We start from the raw sequence: 19116 nt of genomic DNA on the forward strand, positions 1-19116 counted from the left end.
CATAATTAAATTAAAAAAAAAATTCAAATATATGTCATATATTTATTGATTTGATGTAATAAGTTGTGGGAATAAAAACTTTTGGGTCCTATTTTTTAATGGTATCTTATCTGTTATCAGAAATCAAATGCCAACGACTTTTAGTTTTGTGTTTTAAAAGATAACTTTATCTCCAGACCATTTAATATCAGCCAAACACTTTGCTACGCAAGTACATTGCGTTCCAATAATTCTTGTACTAATAATATTGTGGATGCCATTGAATAATACTATATAAACCTTTTGACATGCCTTCTAGAAAATTAGCCCTGTATCCGAAAATAGCCAAAAACCCTTCCAATTCAGGAAAAAGGTTCCCATAACTGTTGGACTCTTGAATTAATAATTTATCTTTCTATGCTTGGCGTTATTGATATATATTTTAGTTATTATTCATTAAATTTGTACAACTACTCATATGACCATGTATAGCTAGTTTATAACTTCTTGTTCGATCGCTTTATTATTCGAACTATATTCTAATTAAAAATAAATGGAATATTTTCTATCTGTTGAGACCTTTTTACTTTGGACCCTCCATTAATATATTAGCCCCTTCCAATAAAGTACAGTATATCAGAGCATATTTTTTTGTTTCCTATTCGGTACGTGCATTGAAGTTCGATTATATCGGATACGCGTCGCATAGGGCTTATTCGAAAGAAGTATTTCCTATCAAGAATTTTTCATATCCAGAATTCGAACTCAAAATCTCAATCAAGGGAGGAGCAACCCATCAGAACTTAGTCAATTGCCAACTTCAATTCGTTTTTTTTTTCTTTTTTTCATATATAGAACAGAATATAAAACTGGAAAAGACGTAAGTTGGCAATAAGATTCTGAAGATTTATTTATATATAGTCCAGAAGTACTTTCGCTGGGAGTGGTATCTGGGTCCCTAAGATATAGCCTGCAAAATGTATAGAATGAAGTCATTAATGCAATTATTTGCGTGCAATTTGCACGATTGCCTTCTTCGGGTGGTCTTTAATTTCTGCCACTCAAATTGCTGGTTTTTAATTTTTGGCCTTCGCCTAAAATATTTTAAGGTTTTGGATTCAAACAATTATAAATATAAAAATAAATTCGTACAGGAAGGCTTGACAAAAAATCTGCCTTATGTAGCTGACTTTGCCTTAAGGCATAACTAAAAGTCTGCCGAATACGGTAGACTTTACTTTATAAGATAGACTTTTAGCTATGCCATAAAGCACTGTCTGTTGCATAAGGCAGACTTTAGTTATGCCTTAAAGCAAACTCTGTTGTATAAGACAGATTTTTTGCAAAGTCTTGTTTTGCGATTTTTTTTTTTACTGAGCAGATGTTCGAACTCAAACCTCGGAGTATTTTTGGCCACCTTTTTAAGCCAAGGACAAAAATTAAAGACCAACAATTTGACAGGAAAAAATTAAAGACCAGTGCCTTTGAAGGCAAATCAGTGCAAAAAATTGATTATTTGCGGCTCATTCGCACACATGTCTTTATTCGGGGGTGGTCTTTAAATTTTGTCCTTCAAATTGATGGCCTTTAATTTTTGTCCTTTGGCACTTTAAGTGGCCAAAAATATCCTTGAGATTTTGGGATCGAACCCCAGCATGTATAAAAAATAAAATTTCACAAGGCAAAATTTAATAGCAAATTAAGTATATTCAGGCAAAAGTTAGGCCTTACTTTTGTAGAATCCCAACAGAGGAAAAAAAATCGTAAGGCAAGTTATGCCTCAAGGCATAGTTTCTATATAGAGATTATATCTCCGACATAACTTTTGCCTTAGGCATAACTTAAAATTACAGAAGTTATATCTTATAAGGCCTAACTTGGAACTATAGCATAATTAAGATTCGTAAAATCTTGCCTCGTAATTTTTTTTTTTAATTGAGTCGGAGTTCAAACCCAGAATCTCAAATTATTTTCGATAATTTTTTTAGACGAAGAACAAAAATTAAAGAGCAGCGCGTTTGAAGGGGAATCCGCACAAAAAACAATGATTATTTGCAGTATCAGAAAATTGATTGGACATCCCAAGAACAATTTGGTGTTGCCTTTCCAACCGCTCATGATTTTAATTTCTGGCAAAAATATTTCGAAAACTCTTTTTTCTTAAAACCGAACAGAATAATAATGGTGTTTGGTTCAAGAGACTAACGTCTTACATATATTTTTTAATTAATAGCTTAGTAAATTTCATTTAGACATTTAGATTACTGTATACTTTGAGTAGAAGCACCTTAACACATGATAAAGTATACTTATAGATACTTCTAGCTCAAATTTTGAAAAAGTTTTTGCATGTACTTTCAAACGCCTATGACATATATAATTTAATCACTTAAAATATGTTATTTTTTTTAATTATACACACCAGCCTCGACAAACCGTAAAACCGCAGCCTAATATTGTTTTTTTAAAGATGACAATATTAACATAATATCGGAGGGATCCAATGATAAGCAAAAGTATTACTCCCTTTGTCTTAAAAAGATTGTCACTTTTTGCTTTTTGAGAGTCAAATTTTTAATTTTGACTGTGTGATTTAATTAGAATCTTTTATTTTTTTGAAATAAAATTTACATATTTGAAAACTACTTAAAAAGTACTTAAAATATTCAAAAGACGGATGAAAAAATTACGATAAAAAAATAACTTGTTTGACTCTTGAAAAACAAAAATTGGTAATCTTTTTGGGACGGACGTAAGTATAATTTGTCCTTACTTTTTGGCTCTCTTAAGTCTTTTTAGTTAGCTTATCAACTACTCCTAGTTAATCCATTTTGTTCCCTAAAACATTAATGCTGATTCTAGATCCCCCTTTGGTGCAGTGATAACTTGCGTCGTTCAAAATAAACAAAATAATTTCTACCCCTTACTTTAGTTGCTAAGATAATCTTTACATAATAAAAAGTCGGCAAAGAGTTAAATAAATAGACTTGAGAGTTAAATAAATAGACTTGCTAAAAAGAATCCAATATACAGTACAACAACTTTATGGTTTTCCCCCTTTTCGGGATGGAAAATATGGAGGGAGAGGGGAAAAGAACAAATAGTGATAAAGTGGAGTCTTTTTACGACTTACCAAAGGGACTCAATTGCATGCAAATTATCAAAATTATTATAGAATAACAAATACATCTTTCTTAATAAAATTTTTGGTTTCGAGCAAAGGCGAATTTAAAATTTAATTTTATAAATCGTTTACATTTGGAATCTTGCAGTAACTTATTTAATATTTCTCTCTTTTTAATTTATGTGAACTTATTTTTTTATTAGTCCGTATAGAAAAGAATGTTCTCTTTTTATATTTGAGAATAATTTACCTTTATGTAATAATCTATAGTCACACAAAATATATATAACTTATTTAATATTACAAATTTAAAAATCTTCTGTTTTTTTTTTTTAATGCCGTGCCCACTCTTATTAAAACCGAGAGAATATAATATATCAATTGATGCTTCAATAGAGTTATATATAATTATCCTTTAAGCTTTTCAATTCCGTAACTGTTGCAGCTAACTGGCAAGAAAACTAAAGGATCAAAGATAAGTGGTACATAAAATATTTCGGCGGCCGACACAATTGGGGGATTCCGACAATTGGAGACATTATTCCTTCAAGCACGCAGTACTTAAAAAGGTATAATCCATTGAACAAGGACAACCTATGCATCACTTTAGAATTGTTTCTCGAGAACACTGGGACTAGTAAATTTTACAGGTGCACACTTCACTTGTCAAATCGTTACACGTAGTTTATACACTCGTGATTTGATAATTTAGAAAGAAAAAAAAATATTAAAACTTGTACTCGCATGATCGGTCTCAATTTAAGTGTCTTATTTTTTATTTTAATTTATTTCGAAAATAGTGTCTCTTTTTTATATTCAGTGAGTTAACAATTCAATCATTATACATGACAAGTTTAAAATCATAAAATTCAAAAAACATTTTAGTACATTACACACATCTTTAATTTATAATTAGAAGATTGAAAAATCTTCCTATATTTCTCAAATTCCGTGTCCAATCAAACTAAATTCACTTAAATTAGATCGGAGTAGATTTTCACAAAAAGTTGCTTTTTCTTCTTTAAGAAGTTAATGAGTTTAGTATTACATCGAAGAAGCTTTTCCTAGGAGGAGGTTTCAATGATCACATCATGGTGACTTCCAGGGGATATGACGATATGCATGAAGACTTAGATATCTTGGATATAGAAACAAAAGAGGTACATTCATGTTGGATTTTTCTAAAGTTTTTGACGTGGTGAAAATTAACTCGAGTTTCAAGAAGAAGAAAGAGCACTTGATCACCTTCCAGAGTACTGTGGCCAAGATCCAAATTGATTATCTACTCTTTAGGAAGTACGATATAGGTTTATGCACAGATTATAAGGTTATCTTGAGTGAGAATCTCACGACTCAATATAGGTTCTGAGTGATGGACTTAGGGATTAAGAGGAGAAAGAAGGTTGTGTATGATCAACCAAAGATCCACTAAGGAGCCTTGACTAGGGACAAGGCCCAGGAGTTAGGGGAGAACTTCCTGCCATTGGGGGCCTGGAGGAGTAACGATGACGCGAGTAGTATGTGACCCACATCGGCGACTTGCATTAAGAAAGATGCTAGAGAGGGGTTAGGGCTCTAAAAAGGTTACTCTAGTGGACATAAAAAGGAACGGTGGAGGAATGAAGAGGTCTAAGGAAAAGAGGAAGTCAAGAAAGCAGTATATGTGAAGCTAGTGGAGAGCAAAGACGGGGAGGAGAAGTGGATGAACATAAAGTGGTATAAGAAGGCAAAAAATAAGGCGAAGTTAGCGATTACGGCCGACAAAGACTGCAACGTTTGGACGTTTGTGTAAAGAACTTGAGGACAAAAGGGGGACAAGAAGCTATATAGGCTAGCCAAGGTGAATATAGGAAGACGTGTGATCTGGACCAGGTGAAGTGCATCAAAGACGAAAAAACATAGTATTGGCAGACGAGGCATATATAAGACGTAAGTGGCTGACATACTGCGATAAACTTTTCAACAAAGAGGGGACACAAGCATTCTGTTGGGTGATTTGATGCACTCTGAAAGTCGTCAAGATTTTAAATATTGCAGACGTGTAAAGTTTGTCTAAGTGGAGGGGGCAATGTGTAAGATGAACAAGGGAAGATCGACTGAGTCAAATGAAATTCCAATGGAATTTTAGAAGAACGCCGGCAAGACAGACTTGGGGTGGATTATTAGGTTGTTTAATGTCATTTTCGGACGGGGAAGATGCCTGAATAATCAAGTTGGAGTACGATGATTCCGTTGTATAAGAACAAGGGTGATAATCAAAACTGCAACAATTATAGGGATATCAAGCTGCTAAGCCACACTAAGAAAGTTTGGGAGAAAGTGATGGAAGCGAGAGCGGGGAAGAGTGTGTCTAGTAGAGTGGGGAATAGTGTGTCTATTTTCGAGAACTAGTTCGGATTCATGCCGAGGCGATCGACTACAGAAGTCATTCACCTTGTAAGAAAGTTGGTAGTGCAGTAAAGGGAGAGAAAGACAGAATTGCATATGGTGTTCATAGATTTAGAAAAAGCATATGACAGTCCCAATGAGGGTTCTATGGTGATGTTTGGAGGCTAGGGGTTTTCTTATTGCATAAACTAGGATGTTACAGACATGGATGATAGTGCTAAGACTCAGTTTAGGATGGTGGGAGGAGAGATTCAAAATACTTTTCAGCCGTGATGGGATTTCACTAGGGATCCATTCTTAGCCCATTTTATTTGCAGTGATGATAGGTGTACTGATGCGACACATTCAAGGAGAGGTGTCATGGTGCATGTTATTTGCATATTACATTGTACTAATTGATGAGATGCAAGGCTAGAGGTTTGGAGGCAAATCCTAGAGTCAAAAGATTTACAGTTGAACGTGACTAAAACTGAATACTTGAAGTGCAAGTTAAGTAACATGACTCATGAAACGAACGTAGATATGAGGCTTGACATACAGGTTATCCCCAAGAGAAGTAGTTTTAAGTAACTGATATCAGTAATCTAAGGTAATGGGGAGATTGGCGAGGATGTCACACATCGTATTGGGGCGAGGTGGATGAAATGAAGGTTCACATCCAGTGTTATGTGTGATAAGAATGTGCAGCTAACACTTAAAGGTAAGTTCTACAGAGTGTTGGTTAGATTGACTGTGTAATATGAGGCGGAGTGTTGGCCATTCAAGAACTCCTTGTATAGAAGATGAGAGTGACATAGATGAGGATACTAACGGATGTGTAGGCATACCAGGTGAGATAAAATTAGGAATGGAAATATTCGAGATAATGTGGGAGTGGCCCCAGTAGACGACAAGAGGCAGAAGTGAAGCTAAGATAGTTCGGATATGTGAAGAGGAGATGTGCAGATGCCCTGATTAGGAGGTATGAAGGATTGGCTGTAGTGCGCTTGAAGAGAGATAGAGGTATATGCAAGAAAGTATTAGGGTGAAGTGATTAGGCAAGACATGACACAACTTCAGCTCACCAAGGGCATGACCCTTGATCGGAGGGTGTGGGGGTCGAAAACTGTGGTAGAAAGTTAGTTGGTAGCCGACGTATTTCTTTTACATCCTCGGAGTATTAGTACTGCTTTTGTATTTAATTATTCTTAGATTTCATTTACTACCTATTGTTTCTTTAGCCTCGGTTATTTTATTATCTTGTTGTTTCTGTTGCTTGCTATTGCCTCTTTTTCATCTTTCTTTGAGTCAATGATCTATCGAAAATAGCATCTCTACCTTCTCAACGGAGTAAAATCTGTGTTATTGCGTATACATTATCCTTCCTAAATCCCACTCATGAAATCGCACGTTATTGTTGTTGTTGTTATAGCTTGGTTCACTGGTTTGAATGAGATAATGAAGAGAGACGAATTAGAATAAACAAAAGGAATCAGCTTGTTTCTTTTTTAATTGAAGATGTGGTCCGCTGACACTTCATGTATGTGCTTTTAACAATTTTCAAATGAAACTCATCAACTTATGCCGACAAAGATCGATATTCTTGAAATTAACTGGGTTAGGAGGAGGAATTAATGTTGACAAGTCATACAATTACTGTAGTATAGAGCATGCACGCATACACATTTAATCTTCTCTTTATCTTCTCTTTAGAATCCCTCGCATGCTAGCTAAGGCAATAAAAAAAACACGATAAGTGATAAAAATGTGTTCTCTTGTAATAAAGTTGGATTTTATATGAGATCGTCACAGAAATACAACACAGTTTCACAAAGCATGCCAAGGTTCTTGGGTCGAGCCTTATCGTCAATTATTATCAGAAAAATAAGGGAAAAGGATCAAAAATACCTCTCTACTTTGAAAAAAAGACTAAAAGTATTCTCCGAATTTATGTTGGGACAAAAATACTCCTCTCATCCTTAAACTTTTCAACTCTACCCCAGTTTTGACGGAAATTATCCCTCAAAATAACCTGAAATCATTTTTTAAATGTGCTCCATCATTTAAATCCGTCCCAACTAAATAATAACCTCTAAGATCCCCTTATTCCCCCAGTTCCCTCAAACTTCAAACCTACATATTGGGGGAATAAGGGGATCTTATGGGTTATTATTTAGTTAGGTCGGTTTAAATGATGAAATGGGTTTAAAAAAAGATTTCGAGTTATTTTGTGGGATAATTTCCGTTAAGACGGGAGTATATTTGAAAACTTTTAGGATGAGAGAGATATTTTTGATCCAAAATAAATTCGGGGATATTTTTAGCTTTTTTTTCCAACGTAAAGGGTATTTTTTACCCTTTTTCCAAAAAAACAACAGGCGTTTGGTCCATAAAAAAAGATATTCGATTGTCATTCAAATATTTGTTCACAATTTGTTCATTTAAAGCTAGGAACGTGGCTTCTTCTAGTACCCCTAGCTAGGGTCAACCCTTCCATGGTAAATGTTTGTTGTCACCTCAATTAAAAGAACTTTTCATATTAACTGAGATGGCGACTCGTTTGACTTGCTAACTACTTGATTGGCATGACTACTTTATGTCATCATTTAGAGGATCGAATGGCTTTCCAGATTCGCACATTAAAGTTCTAGTTACGAGTTATAAATAATTGTAATTTTTTATTTAATATATAAATAAATTATTCAGAATTTGATAATTTTTAAAAGAATTCATAGCTCATAAATTCAAAATTCTGAATTGACACTTAGGTTGTTACTTAATTAGTTTTGCCCCAAAAAAAGTTGCTAGTGGGGGTTACATGAAAAGAATTCTTGTTGTCTTCTATACAAAAAATGCTTAATGAGTAACTTTTATATACAAGGCAATATAAATCAAATGGGTTATGACAGAATTTTTCGAATCCATAAAGTTCGATCTTTGAATCCACCTCTGCTACTACATAAATTGATGTGTAAAAGAATTTACACTTTTATATGTGTCACCTAGAAAATAATTATAGGAGTTGCGCATAATAATCGACAATTGTGTCATAAAAATAAAGCTAACTAGATAATTACGTGCATATATGTTACAAATAGATTAAATGACATAGATAATATAAAATTTATTTACGTACACGTTCGTTTGTCATATATAAGTTAAATCCTATCATTGCTATCTTGTCCAGTGTAGGTTCTACTATGTACTGTATATATCACGGCACTACCACTCTTTTTGTTCTATCTATCTAAAATAGAGTACTCTATCCTCATTCCTCTCATATGCGGTTGTTCCATCAATATATCCAAAAGTTAGGTTTTGATACTATTTTTTGTTAAACGGACAAAGAAGAAAAGACTAAGAAGATATCATAAACAGCATCAAATTGAACTTCCTCGGGGTCAAATATTATAAATACGTACACGCACACACTCACAAGCAATACTAGCAAATTATAGCATCATCTTCAATATGACAACAAAATATGAAGTTGTTGTTGTTATTGTGCCATTTCCAGCTCAAGGTCACCTCAATCAGCTCCTTCATCTCTCTTCTCTCATTTCTTCTTACAATATTCCAGTACATTATGTTAGTACAAAAACTCATACTCGTCAAGCCAAAATTCGAGCTTATGGTTTATCTAATTCCAATAATATTCATTTCCATGAATTTTCAACACCTTCATTTCAATCACCTCCACCAAACCCTAATTCCAATATCAAATTTCCTTCACACCTTCAACCTTCATTTGAATCATCGTATCATCTTAGAAACCCTGTGTCTTCACTTCTACGATCTTTATCGTCAACAGCACGTCGAGTTGTTGTTGTTCATGATTCTTTAATGGCTTATGTTGTTCAAGATTTCACTTCATTACCAAATGCTGAGTCCTATAACTTTCATAGTGTATCCGCTTTTACTATCTTCTTGTTTCTATGGGAAGCTATGGGAAAGCCTTTCCCTATTGAGGCTGAAATGCTAGAAAACCTACCATCTCTTGAAGGTGGATCTCTTATTTTTAATATCTCTCTCTCTCTTTTTTTTTTTTTTTTTTTTTTTTGTTGTTGTTGTTGTTGTTGTTTAAAGTTAGTGTAGAGATTCTTTTATAGTACTAGGTCACGGTCTGCCTATCATAGTAATTATATGTATTATTTTCAATATTACAAATTTCATATTTCATGGGGTTATCAGTAGGGTGAAAAAATTAGCTTAGGAAAATCGGGCCAGCCCAAATTTTTAACCCGCCCATTTACAACTTAATTAGCTCATGTTGACTCGTCTAACTTCAGCTCATCTAAAAGTTAGGCTGATTTGGGCTAAATGTGCAGTCCACTCATCAAAATCCTTGTCAAATTAGTTAATAATTTTTTTTTTTGTTTGATATGTTATTTAAAGTTGTAACAAGAAAAAAAGTTTCATTAGTTTTATTTGATAATTAATAAATTATAAGAAAACAAACAAAGAAATTAAAACTTGATAAGAGTTAGGTAGGTTGGCCTATATACTACCCATTGTATAGCCATCTTATTTCAATCCTACTAACTTTTGGGCATGCAGGGTTGGATACTGACCCATTTATTGATTCTGCCTGTTTTGATTTGTCCAAATTCAGTCTCAACTGCCTATTGCCACCCCTAGATATTTGTAGATATCTTTTGGATGATCAAGTAGTTGTAAAAAGTTTTTTACGCTGCCAGTATATACAAAATTAAACTCTTTCTTATTAACAATCTCTTATATATTTTTTTTTTTTTGTGCTGTAATCTTGAAGGTTGTTTCACGTCAGAGTTCATGGATTTCATGGCTGCTCAAAGGAAATACTCAAAACCTGATTCTGGAAATATTTACAACACAAGCAGAGTTATCGAAGGAAAATTTATTAATTTACTTGAAAAAGAACCAATAAAAAGAAACAAGAGACAATGGGCTATAGGTCCATTCAATCCAGTGATGACTACTCGTTATTCAAGCAACAATTTATCAATCTGTCAACGTCACAAATGTTTGGTATGGCTTGATAAACAATCTCCAAAATCAGTCATCTTTATTTCATTTGGAACAACAACTTCACTAAAAGATGAACAAATCAAAGAGCTTTGTATAGGGTTAGAAGAAAGTGGCATAAAGTTCATTTGGGCATTGAGAGATGCTGATAAAGGAGATATTTTCTCAGGAGAAGTGAGAAAAATTGAACTTCCAAAAGTGTATGAAGAGAGGATAATAATAAAAAATAAGGGAATTATAATAAGAGATTGGGCACCACAATTGGAGATTTTAGGACATTTATCAATTGGTGCATTTATGAGCCATTGTGGATGGAATTCATGCATGGAAAGTTTATCTATGGGAGTTCCTATTATTGCATGGCCCATGCATTCTGACCAACCAAGAAATAGCGTTTTAATAACCAAGTTTTTAAGAGTTGGAATTATTGTGAATAATTGGGAACGTAGAAATGAAGTGGTGAAATCACATATTATTAAAAAAGTAATTGTGACACTTATGGTGAATAATGCACGAAATGAAATTCGTCGGAGAGCGGCGGAATTAGGAGTGGCTATTCGGAGATCGGTGGTGGAAGGCGGCCAGACGAGGAAGGAATTGGAGTCTTTCATTGCTCATATCACTAGATAAACATAATGTGGCAAATAGGCGGATTGGATCAAATTAAAGCAGCTAATGGATTATGACCTCATATAGAGGTTGTTTGTGTCAAATACCGAGTTATGATTCAACCCGTCTAAGATGTCTCAATCTCATCTCCTTTTTTTATGTATTTTGCTTTTTGAAAAGAATAAAATGAGAAGTGAAAGCTAATGTAATTTTTGGCTTACGTTCCTCAAATTTGCATAATTCGCAATCTCCAAATTTGACATTATATATTTGAGTTTATGTTATATATTTGCATAATTGTATAAAGCTTTATGATGATGAAAGTGTTCCCATGGAGGCACGGACAAGTTGTCCTAACTGCGTGAAAAATGAGGATTTGGATAGCCGTATTCCGTGTATCGTTTGTGGGACGTCGACATTCCAAGGGTTTGTTGATATGTTTTGTTTGTTTCAAAAATCTAAAGCATATATATATTGAGTTGCACATGTGATTTGTTGTAGTGAATAATAACAAATACATGTTGAACTTATTGTAGTGAATAATAACAAATACTTGGAGTTCAACACTAAGCGATGGCTGAGTCAGAATTTTCACTAATAAAAAAAAATAAGCACATGAAGAAGGCAAGGGAATTGAACGGGTAGTGTGTGTTTATATGTATACATAAAAAATACGCAGAGTAATTGGTCGATGAAAGAGCGTCAATTGACTCCCCTTCAATAAAGATAGCTCCATCATAGCTCCATCACTGTCAGCAAGATGACCTTATATTTTGTATAAAGATATGAGTCACTACAATAAAAAATGAGATAATTACGAACTTCGTTACTAAACTGGCATTTAATAGCACGTAGCTAATAAATTTTATTGTTTATTCATCGTTAAATTTCTTGTTGCTTAACTGCAAAATTTGTTTGTTGCACGATAATTTTTGTATTTTGTGTAGTGAGCGAATTTGGACTTTTTTACAAAATAAATATATTTGTCTAAGGTCTTTGTCTTGAGATGTTGAAAGTGTCTACTTCCTGTTCCATGGACGGTGGATTGTCATTACTGAGAGAAAAATAAGGACTTGGATGGGTAATATATTGCAGTTACCTGACATCGAAGGAAAAAAAATGAGAAACCAAAAAAAGAAATAGTAATATACTAATTTGGACATAGACTCGTTGAATCAATTTAAAATTGTGACATAATTAATTAATTGATGTATTTCTCTTGTGATCAAATGCTCCTGTTTTTCCCGGCTACCATGTTGATGTTAATTGTGTGTAACTATCGCGTTTAGAGCTTAGTTAGCTGTCAAACAGAGCCTACTTTTAGTTACGGTTAACCCCCATTCTATTGCAAATATTAATAACGACATTGATATCACAACTGAAACAAAGAAAAAAGGAATTTGACAACAAAAAGCTTTCATACGTTAATTGCTTATTTAATGTCTTATGTCTATCATGGGATTCTTGTCCCAAGATTTTGCGCAACAAACCGTGGGTGCTTCACGTGGTCAACACCAAAAATTCCGATGAAGCACGTGAAATTTATAAGAAGGGTATCTAATGACATTATTAATTATATAAGTAGCCCATTTTAGACTAGTTCATTTTCATTTCCATTATTAGCATCTTTACATTTAGCGTCTACCAAAATAGAAATGTATTCGTCGTTTTGTTCTTCTTTTCATTTTAGTTGAAGTCTTCAAATTTTCGTGAAAAGTATAAAAAAAATTAAAATCAAGCCAAATACAACTAAACTGTAAGGTAGAGGTAAGTATTGTGTACACACTATCTTTACCATATCCTAAACGGTAAGGTAGAGAGGTAAATACAAGTAAACTGTAACTTCGTCAATCTCCAAGTAGCATACGCTAATGCGAATATGCGCGAGTCAATTTTTTTTTTTTTTTTTACAATAAACATTACTTATTATTTATAATCAGAAGTGTAGTTATCCGTCTCATCAAAGAAAGTTTTACACGGTTGACGCGCTATTCAAATCCGTACTATGAATATATTATGAATTCTATAAAACGTAATTTGTTGGGCCTGGATAAATTATTTATGCACATTTAATGAATTATTTTACACAAATGTAATATTTTGGCCAAAGTTATTGAGTTTTATTGAACCTGTGCTAGAACTTTAGCTCCATCAATGATTATGAACCATATCTCATGCTCTATAATATTCTCAAACAAGAGTCTCTAGCATTAGAACGTTAATTATGACGAATATATTGATGGGACCGTTTAATTACAAATACAGCTGATTGTGAATATTTTTCCTATTAATTTTTTATTTCTTTCCGGTCCTTAATACAACATGGAATTGAGATTTTGCTCAAATCTAAATCAATTAACTATTGGAAAGGTTGCGCTGAAAGCACAATGTAATGTGGATGTTGGCAATTGACATGTTGCCAGCTACGGTTGTTATTTAAGACACTTGGTAGGCGTTTGGACATGCGGTTTGAAACCATGAGATGAATCAGCGTTTGGACATGCATTTCATGGTTTGAAATCCTAAATCATTCAAAAAGTCATGATTTGGGATTTCAAATCATGATTTCAAATATTTTAAATATAAAATTTGACCATAAATTTATATTTTGTAAAAAGAGACTCATAAGTTGGTAGATATTTTTAACAATTACTCTCACCAGCCATTTACCAACCTCATTAACTTCCACCAGCCTTTATTTATGTCTATCAACCTCTGTACTATTCATGTTAAATTTTCGTTTTTATTGAACTAAAGTTTGATCAATTGATGTTATATTTTTTAGAAAGACTTTCTAGTAGCTTATTAATTTTGTTATGAACTATGACTTTTCATTTGATAAGATTGCATAAGAATGGGAAAGTTTTGATAGTTTTCACAACTTCTGGGGTTTTTATGTCTATACGAGAAGATACAACTTAAGATATCCAAATTCATGTCCAAACATGATTTGAAACCACGACTTCAAACCATGTCCGAACCGCTCCTCGTTATGCTAGATTTAAAATTTTAATTATGGTCCCATGATAAAACTAGATTGATTTGATCAGTATTGGTCAGATCCGATCATATCTGTGAATTGTATGAGTAAACCGATTCAAATTATAGCGTCTAATCTGAAATAATAGGAAAAAAGAAACTTTTTAACCGTTTAATTAATATTTGGAATTCAGTGACTCGATTAATTTTGATTAGATCTTGTTAGGCAGAGGCGGAACCCGAATTTGAAACTCATGTATTTGTGTTTGGTACTTTAGTACTTTTGAATTATTGAGTTCTAAATTAATAATCTGTACATATTAAATAAATTATTAATATAAATACGAGATTTGAACCAAAATTACTAAGTTTTGTCAAATCCGGTTATATTTCTACACTTCAGCTCCACCCCTAGTGTTAGGCTCTTAAAACACTCCCTATTAGAAAATTTTCCATTCTCTAGATTCAAACTTGAGATTGCGGATTAGTTTTTCTCTCCCTAGAGTGGTCTTCTCTCCCTAGAGTGGTCCAACTTTCAGACAATGAACTAGTCATTTAAAACATGATTCCTTTTATCCTCATTCACATTCTTGACCACCTCGTAAAGACCAAGTCGCCATTTAAGATACATTGAATATTGCAATTTGCAAGTGTTGGGTCATGAGTCTAATACTTTAACGTCCATGTTTCTTACTTTATACTTTCTCCGGATAAAAAAAAAAAGTGTTTACTTAATCATTTATACAATTTTTAAGAAAATATTAACTTTTAGATAAAAATAGGTGATTTGACTAAACTGCCCTTAATTAAATAAGTATTGAAATTTGTTCACATAACACTTAATAGAGGCAAATTTAAAAAAATCAAGTTAATTCTTTCTTGATTTGATAAGTGGACATTCTTTTTTACTCAAAAAATAAATAAATACGTGAACACTTTTTTTGATCCGAGAGTACTAATTTGCTAAAAGGTGATTAATTTACGAGGTCGGCATATCACATGCAAATTCTTCAAACGTATGCATACAATAAATACTAACCTTAAAGCTGTTATCCAACTTCACTTAATTTGATATTCTCGAAATTATGGGCTAATCTTCGCATTTATTAAGGGAAAGTCACACAAATACAAACTTTTTAAATAGGTATTTAAAGAAGTTACAACTACTTTTAAAAAAATTACGTAAATACAATTTATACTAATTTTTAACCTTTTTATTACATTTTGTACTATCTTTCATATCCCTTAAATATCTCTATGAAATGCATTAAAATGGAAAACTTGACTTTCTTAAAATTTCTAAGCATAATACATAAACAGACCCTTAAACTTGGTCTCGACTGGCAAGTATGTCCTCCAACTTTGGGTGTGCACAATGACACCTCAACTTGTCTAGACTGTTGAACATGTGAACACAAATGCTGACGTGACATTGATGTGGCACATAAATTTTGGAGGGCCACGTCAATACGACGTAAGCATTTGTGTTTACGTGTTCAATTTTATACAAGTTGATGTGCCTACTTGTGCACACCCAAAGTTGGAGGGCATACTTGCCAGCTAAGGCCAAGTTTAAGGGTCTGTTTATGTATTATGCCAAAATTCTAAAGAAGTCCCACTCAAATAGGAATCTCAATTAATAACTGACACTCCATCCCATAAAACATGGCTTCCTTTCTGCAATCACATATTTATTCTTCAATTTTTTTTTCTCTTCCATAAATAGAAAAATTAACTCAATGTAAATTTAAATGTGTATATTTTATATAATATATTGTATATTATATAAAATATACACATTTAAATTTATCTGATTTTTATGAAAAAAATTAACTCAATGTAAATTCATATGATTATTGCATTTTGCTTGCTCAACTTATCTAAGATATGAATACAATAATGTATGTGCTCTATTATACTGTATATTATATAAAATATACACATTTAAATTTATCTAATTTTTATGAAAAAAATTAACTCAATGCAAATTCATATGATTATTGTATTCTGCTTGGTCAATTTATCTAAGATATGAATACAATAATATATAACACTTTTGTGTAATATACATAAAAATAATATTATATTTAGTATATGATAGTTAATATACATAACAAATCATATTATATATAGTATATAATAGTGAAATATATGTAATAGATAAGTAAAATTATATACATAGTTGTTCAAAGAATTGTAGTATAATATATATCATATAATCAATATTTAAACTATTTGCTGAGTATGTAATGGAAACTTTTTGAAAAGTAATTAATGTGTTTTAATAAATATTTAATTTTGTATCACTAATATAGGAAATTCCTTATTTTTAGCCCTTTATTTATAGCACTATTCTTGAATTATGGTATAAAATCATATATACCCTATATACATATCAGGTATATATTGTAGATTATGTAATATGATAAATACTTGTAGATTATGAAATATGCTACTCATTTGCTAGTATTGATGTAACTTCCCCTATTAATTAATCTCCAAAGACTTGGGGTACCTTTTTCACGCTTGTGAGGTGCGCCAGGCCTAAGTTGTAGTACTTACAACACCTAAACGGTGCGCGAAGGTTCAAGTCTATCTTGACGGACCTTCCCCTGAGGAAATTGAGTTAATTTATACGAGTTAATGATTTACGTATCAAATACAACAACAATTTTATTGTTTCTCAATACTAAACAAATTGAAATAAGCTATATGAACTCCCACTGATCATGTTTCTCCATTTAAATCCTAATTATTAATCGACTGATATAATAGGCATTGTAATTCCAAGAACTTTACATATTGAAGTAAAGGAACATGTATTACACCTGAAAGATGACCTTCCCCCTTAAATTCACCATCCCACCAAGCTCCCCACTAATAGTTAATTAAGTGACGCACGAAAGTCCAAGTAACAAGCTACAGTATTGATGGACCTTTGCCTAAAAACATTGAATTAATATATAGCATGTGAGCGAATGATCCACGTATCAAATAAATCATAAATTATAGGCAGACTTAATAGGCAATGCAATTCCATGAACTTTGTTGAATTAAAAGGAACATGTGTCACACATTAAAAATGACTTTACCCCCTTCCCCACTCCCCACCCCACCCCATCCAAACCACAAATCCAAATTTCCCATTGATCATCCTATAAATATGAAGCTTCCCTAGTCCAAAAGACCTCAATCCACATACTGTTCCAACACAATGGCCCCTAGTTGCAACCATAAGCAAAACCATGTCCAAAATGGTCATCAATTGCCACAAGAAGTTGTAGTTGTGGTAGTTCCATTTCCAGCTCACGGTCACTTGAATCAACTTCTTCATTTTTCTCGTCTAATCTCATCATATAATATACCAGTCCATTATGTTACCACCACAACTCATAGTCGTCAAGTCAATTTCAGAGTTCATGGTTTTAAATCAACAAACAATATTCATTTTCACGAATTTTCAACCCCAGTTTCTAACTCTCCTCCTATTAACCCAAATTCCATAACCAAATACCCTTCACATCTTCAACTTGCTTCCCAAATTTCCACTAACCTTCGCAAGCCTGTTGCTAATATTTTAGACTCTCTTTCACATAAAAACCGGAGAATTATTATCATCTATGACTCGTTAATGGGATCCGTTGTTCAAGATTATCTCGACATTCCAAATGCAGAAGCCTACACTTTCCATAGTGTTTCGGCTTTTACTATATTTATGTACGTGTGGGAAAATATGGGAAGGCCTTTTGCTATCGACACGGAGATGATAAAAGACCTACCTTCAAATGAAGGTTGTTTCAGCCCTGAGTTTGAGAAATTTGTCAAATCCGAACATGAGTATAGTAAGTTTAGTTCTGGCAAGATTTACAACACGTCAAGAGTTTTTGAAGGTCCTTTTCTTGATTATCTTTCCAAGGAACAAATCAGTAAAGGCAAACAACAGTGGGCTCTTGGCCCATTTAATCCAGTTTCCATCTCAGGGTCCATCCAACAAAGACACAAGTCATTGACTTGGTTAGACAAACAAGGACCAAAGTCAGTGATTTTTGTGTCATTTGGAACCACAACCTCATTCTCTGATGAACAGATCAAGGAAATTGCAATTGGGTTGGAACAAAGCCAACAAAAGTTCATTTGGGTATTGAGAGATGCGGATAAAGAGAACGTTTTCTCAAAAGATTTCACAAAAAAAATTGAATTGCCAAAAGGGTTCGAAGAGAGAGTGAAAGAAAGAGGAATAGTGGTAAGAGACTGGGCCCCTCAATTAGAAATCTTGGCCCATACTTCAACCGGAGGGTTTTTGAGTCACTGCGGATGGAATTCTTGCATGGAGAGTATTTCGATGGGAGTTCCATTAGCCGCGTGGCCAATGCATTCAGATCAGCCCAGGAACACGGTACTCATAACGAAAATACTAAAAGTAGGGTCAGTTATTAAGGATTGGGCTCGACGAGACGAGTTGGTGAAGTCCAGTAAGATTGAAAAAGTTGTGAGAATTTTAATGGCATCACAAGAAGGAGAAGAGATGAGAAAGAGGGCAGAAGAGTTGAGTGTTGGTGTGAACAAAGCAGTGGGAGAAGGTGGTGTCACAAAAGATGGGTTTGATTCTTTCATTGCTCATATTACTAGAGGAATTTGATATATTTTCATCATATTTTCATGATCATCACTGATATAAATCAGATAGTTTTGTTCTAACATGAATTTGTTGTGATTTTAGTCGCGTATCCAGGATTTTCTATTTCAGTGGTGTTAATATATTTGAAGAAAGCGTCAATTTTATTTGTACAACCAATATTATCTACTAAAATATTTCGATGAAGCGGTGCATGTTCAGTGATACCGCTTAGGGCAAGGTATATTGAAGAAGTGCCATGAATAAATCATTATGCTAACAAGCGGTGTCATTTTATATATTTACACTCAATATTTTCATTTTACTTATCATTTATATATACATATCAAGTAAAATACTTCTACGAACTGGTGTTCTGTGACACTATTTGGGACAAGGTACTATATCCATCCATGTGTTTGGCGTGATGGGCAAGGGT

General features: G+C 33.2%; 1 protein-coding gene across 2 annotated transcripts; it reads left to right on the top strand.

Moving 5' to 3' along the window:
- Positions 1-8659: 8659 nt before the first annotated feature.
- On the top strand, positions 8660-18884 carry LOC132607479 (zeatin O-glucosyltransferase-like). Of its 2 annotated transcripts, none has more exons than XM_060321455.1 (2): positions 8660-9473; positions 10242-11330. In XM_060321455.1, the coding sequence occupies exons 1-2, from the start codon at positions 8942-8944 to the stop codon at positions 11102-11104; spliced, it is 1395 nt and encodes a 464-aa protein (XP_060177438.1). In that variant the 5' UTR covers positions 8660-8941; the 3' UTR covers positions 11105-11330. The 2 variants fall into 2 exon arrangements, with proteins under 2 accessions (XP_060177438.1, XP_060177439.1); XM_060321456.1 differs by lacking the exon at positions 10242-11330 and adding an exon at positions 17854-18884 and having other exon boundaries at positions 8750-9473.
- The last annotated feature ends 232 nt before the right edge of the window (positions 18885-19116 follow it).

The sequence above is a fragment of the Lycium barbarum genome, chromosome 8 (assembly GCF_019175385.1).
Source record: "Lycium barbarum isolate Lr01 chromosome 8, ASM1917538v2, whole genome shotgun sequence".
Classification (NCBI taxonomy): Eukaryota; Viridiplantae; Streptophyta; class Magnoliopsida; order Solanales; family Solanaceae; genus Lycium; species Lycium barbarum.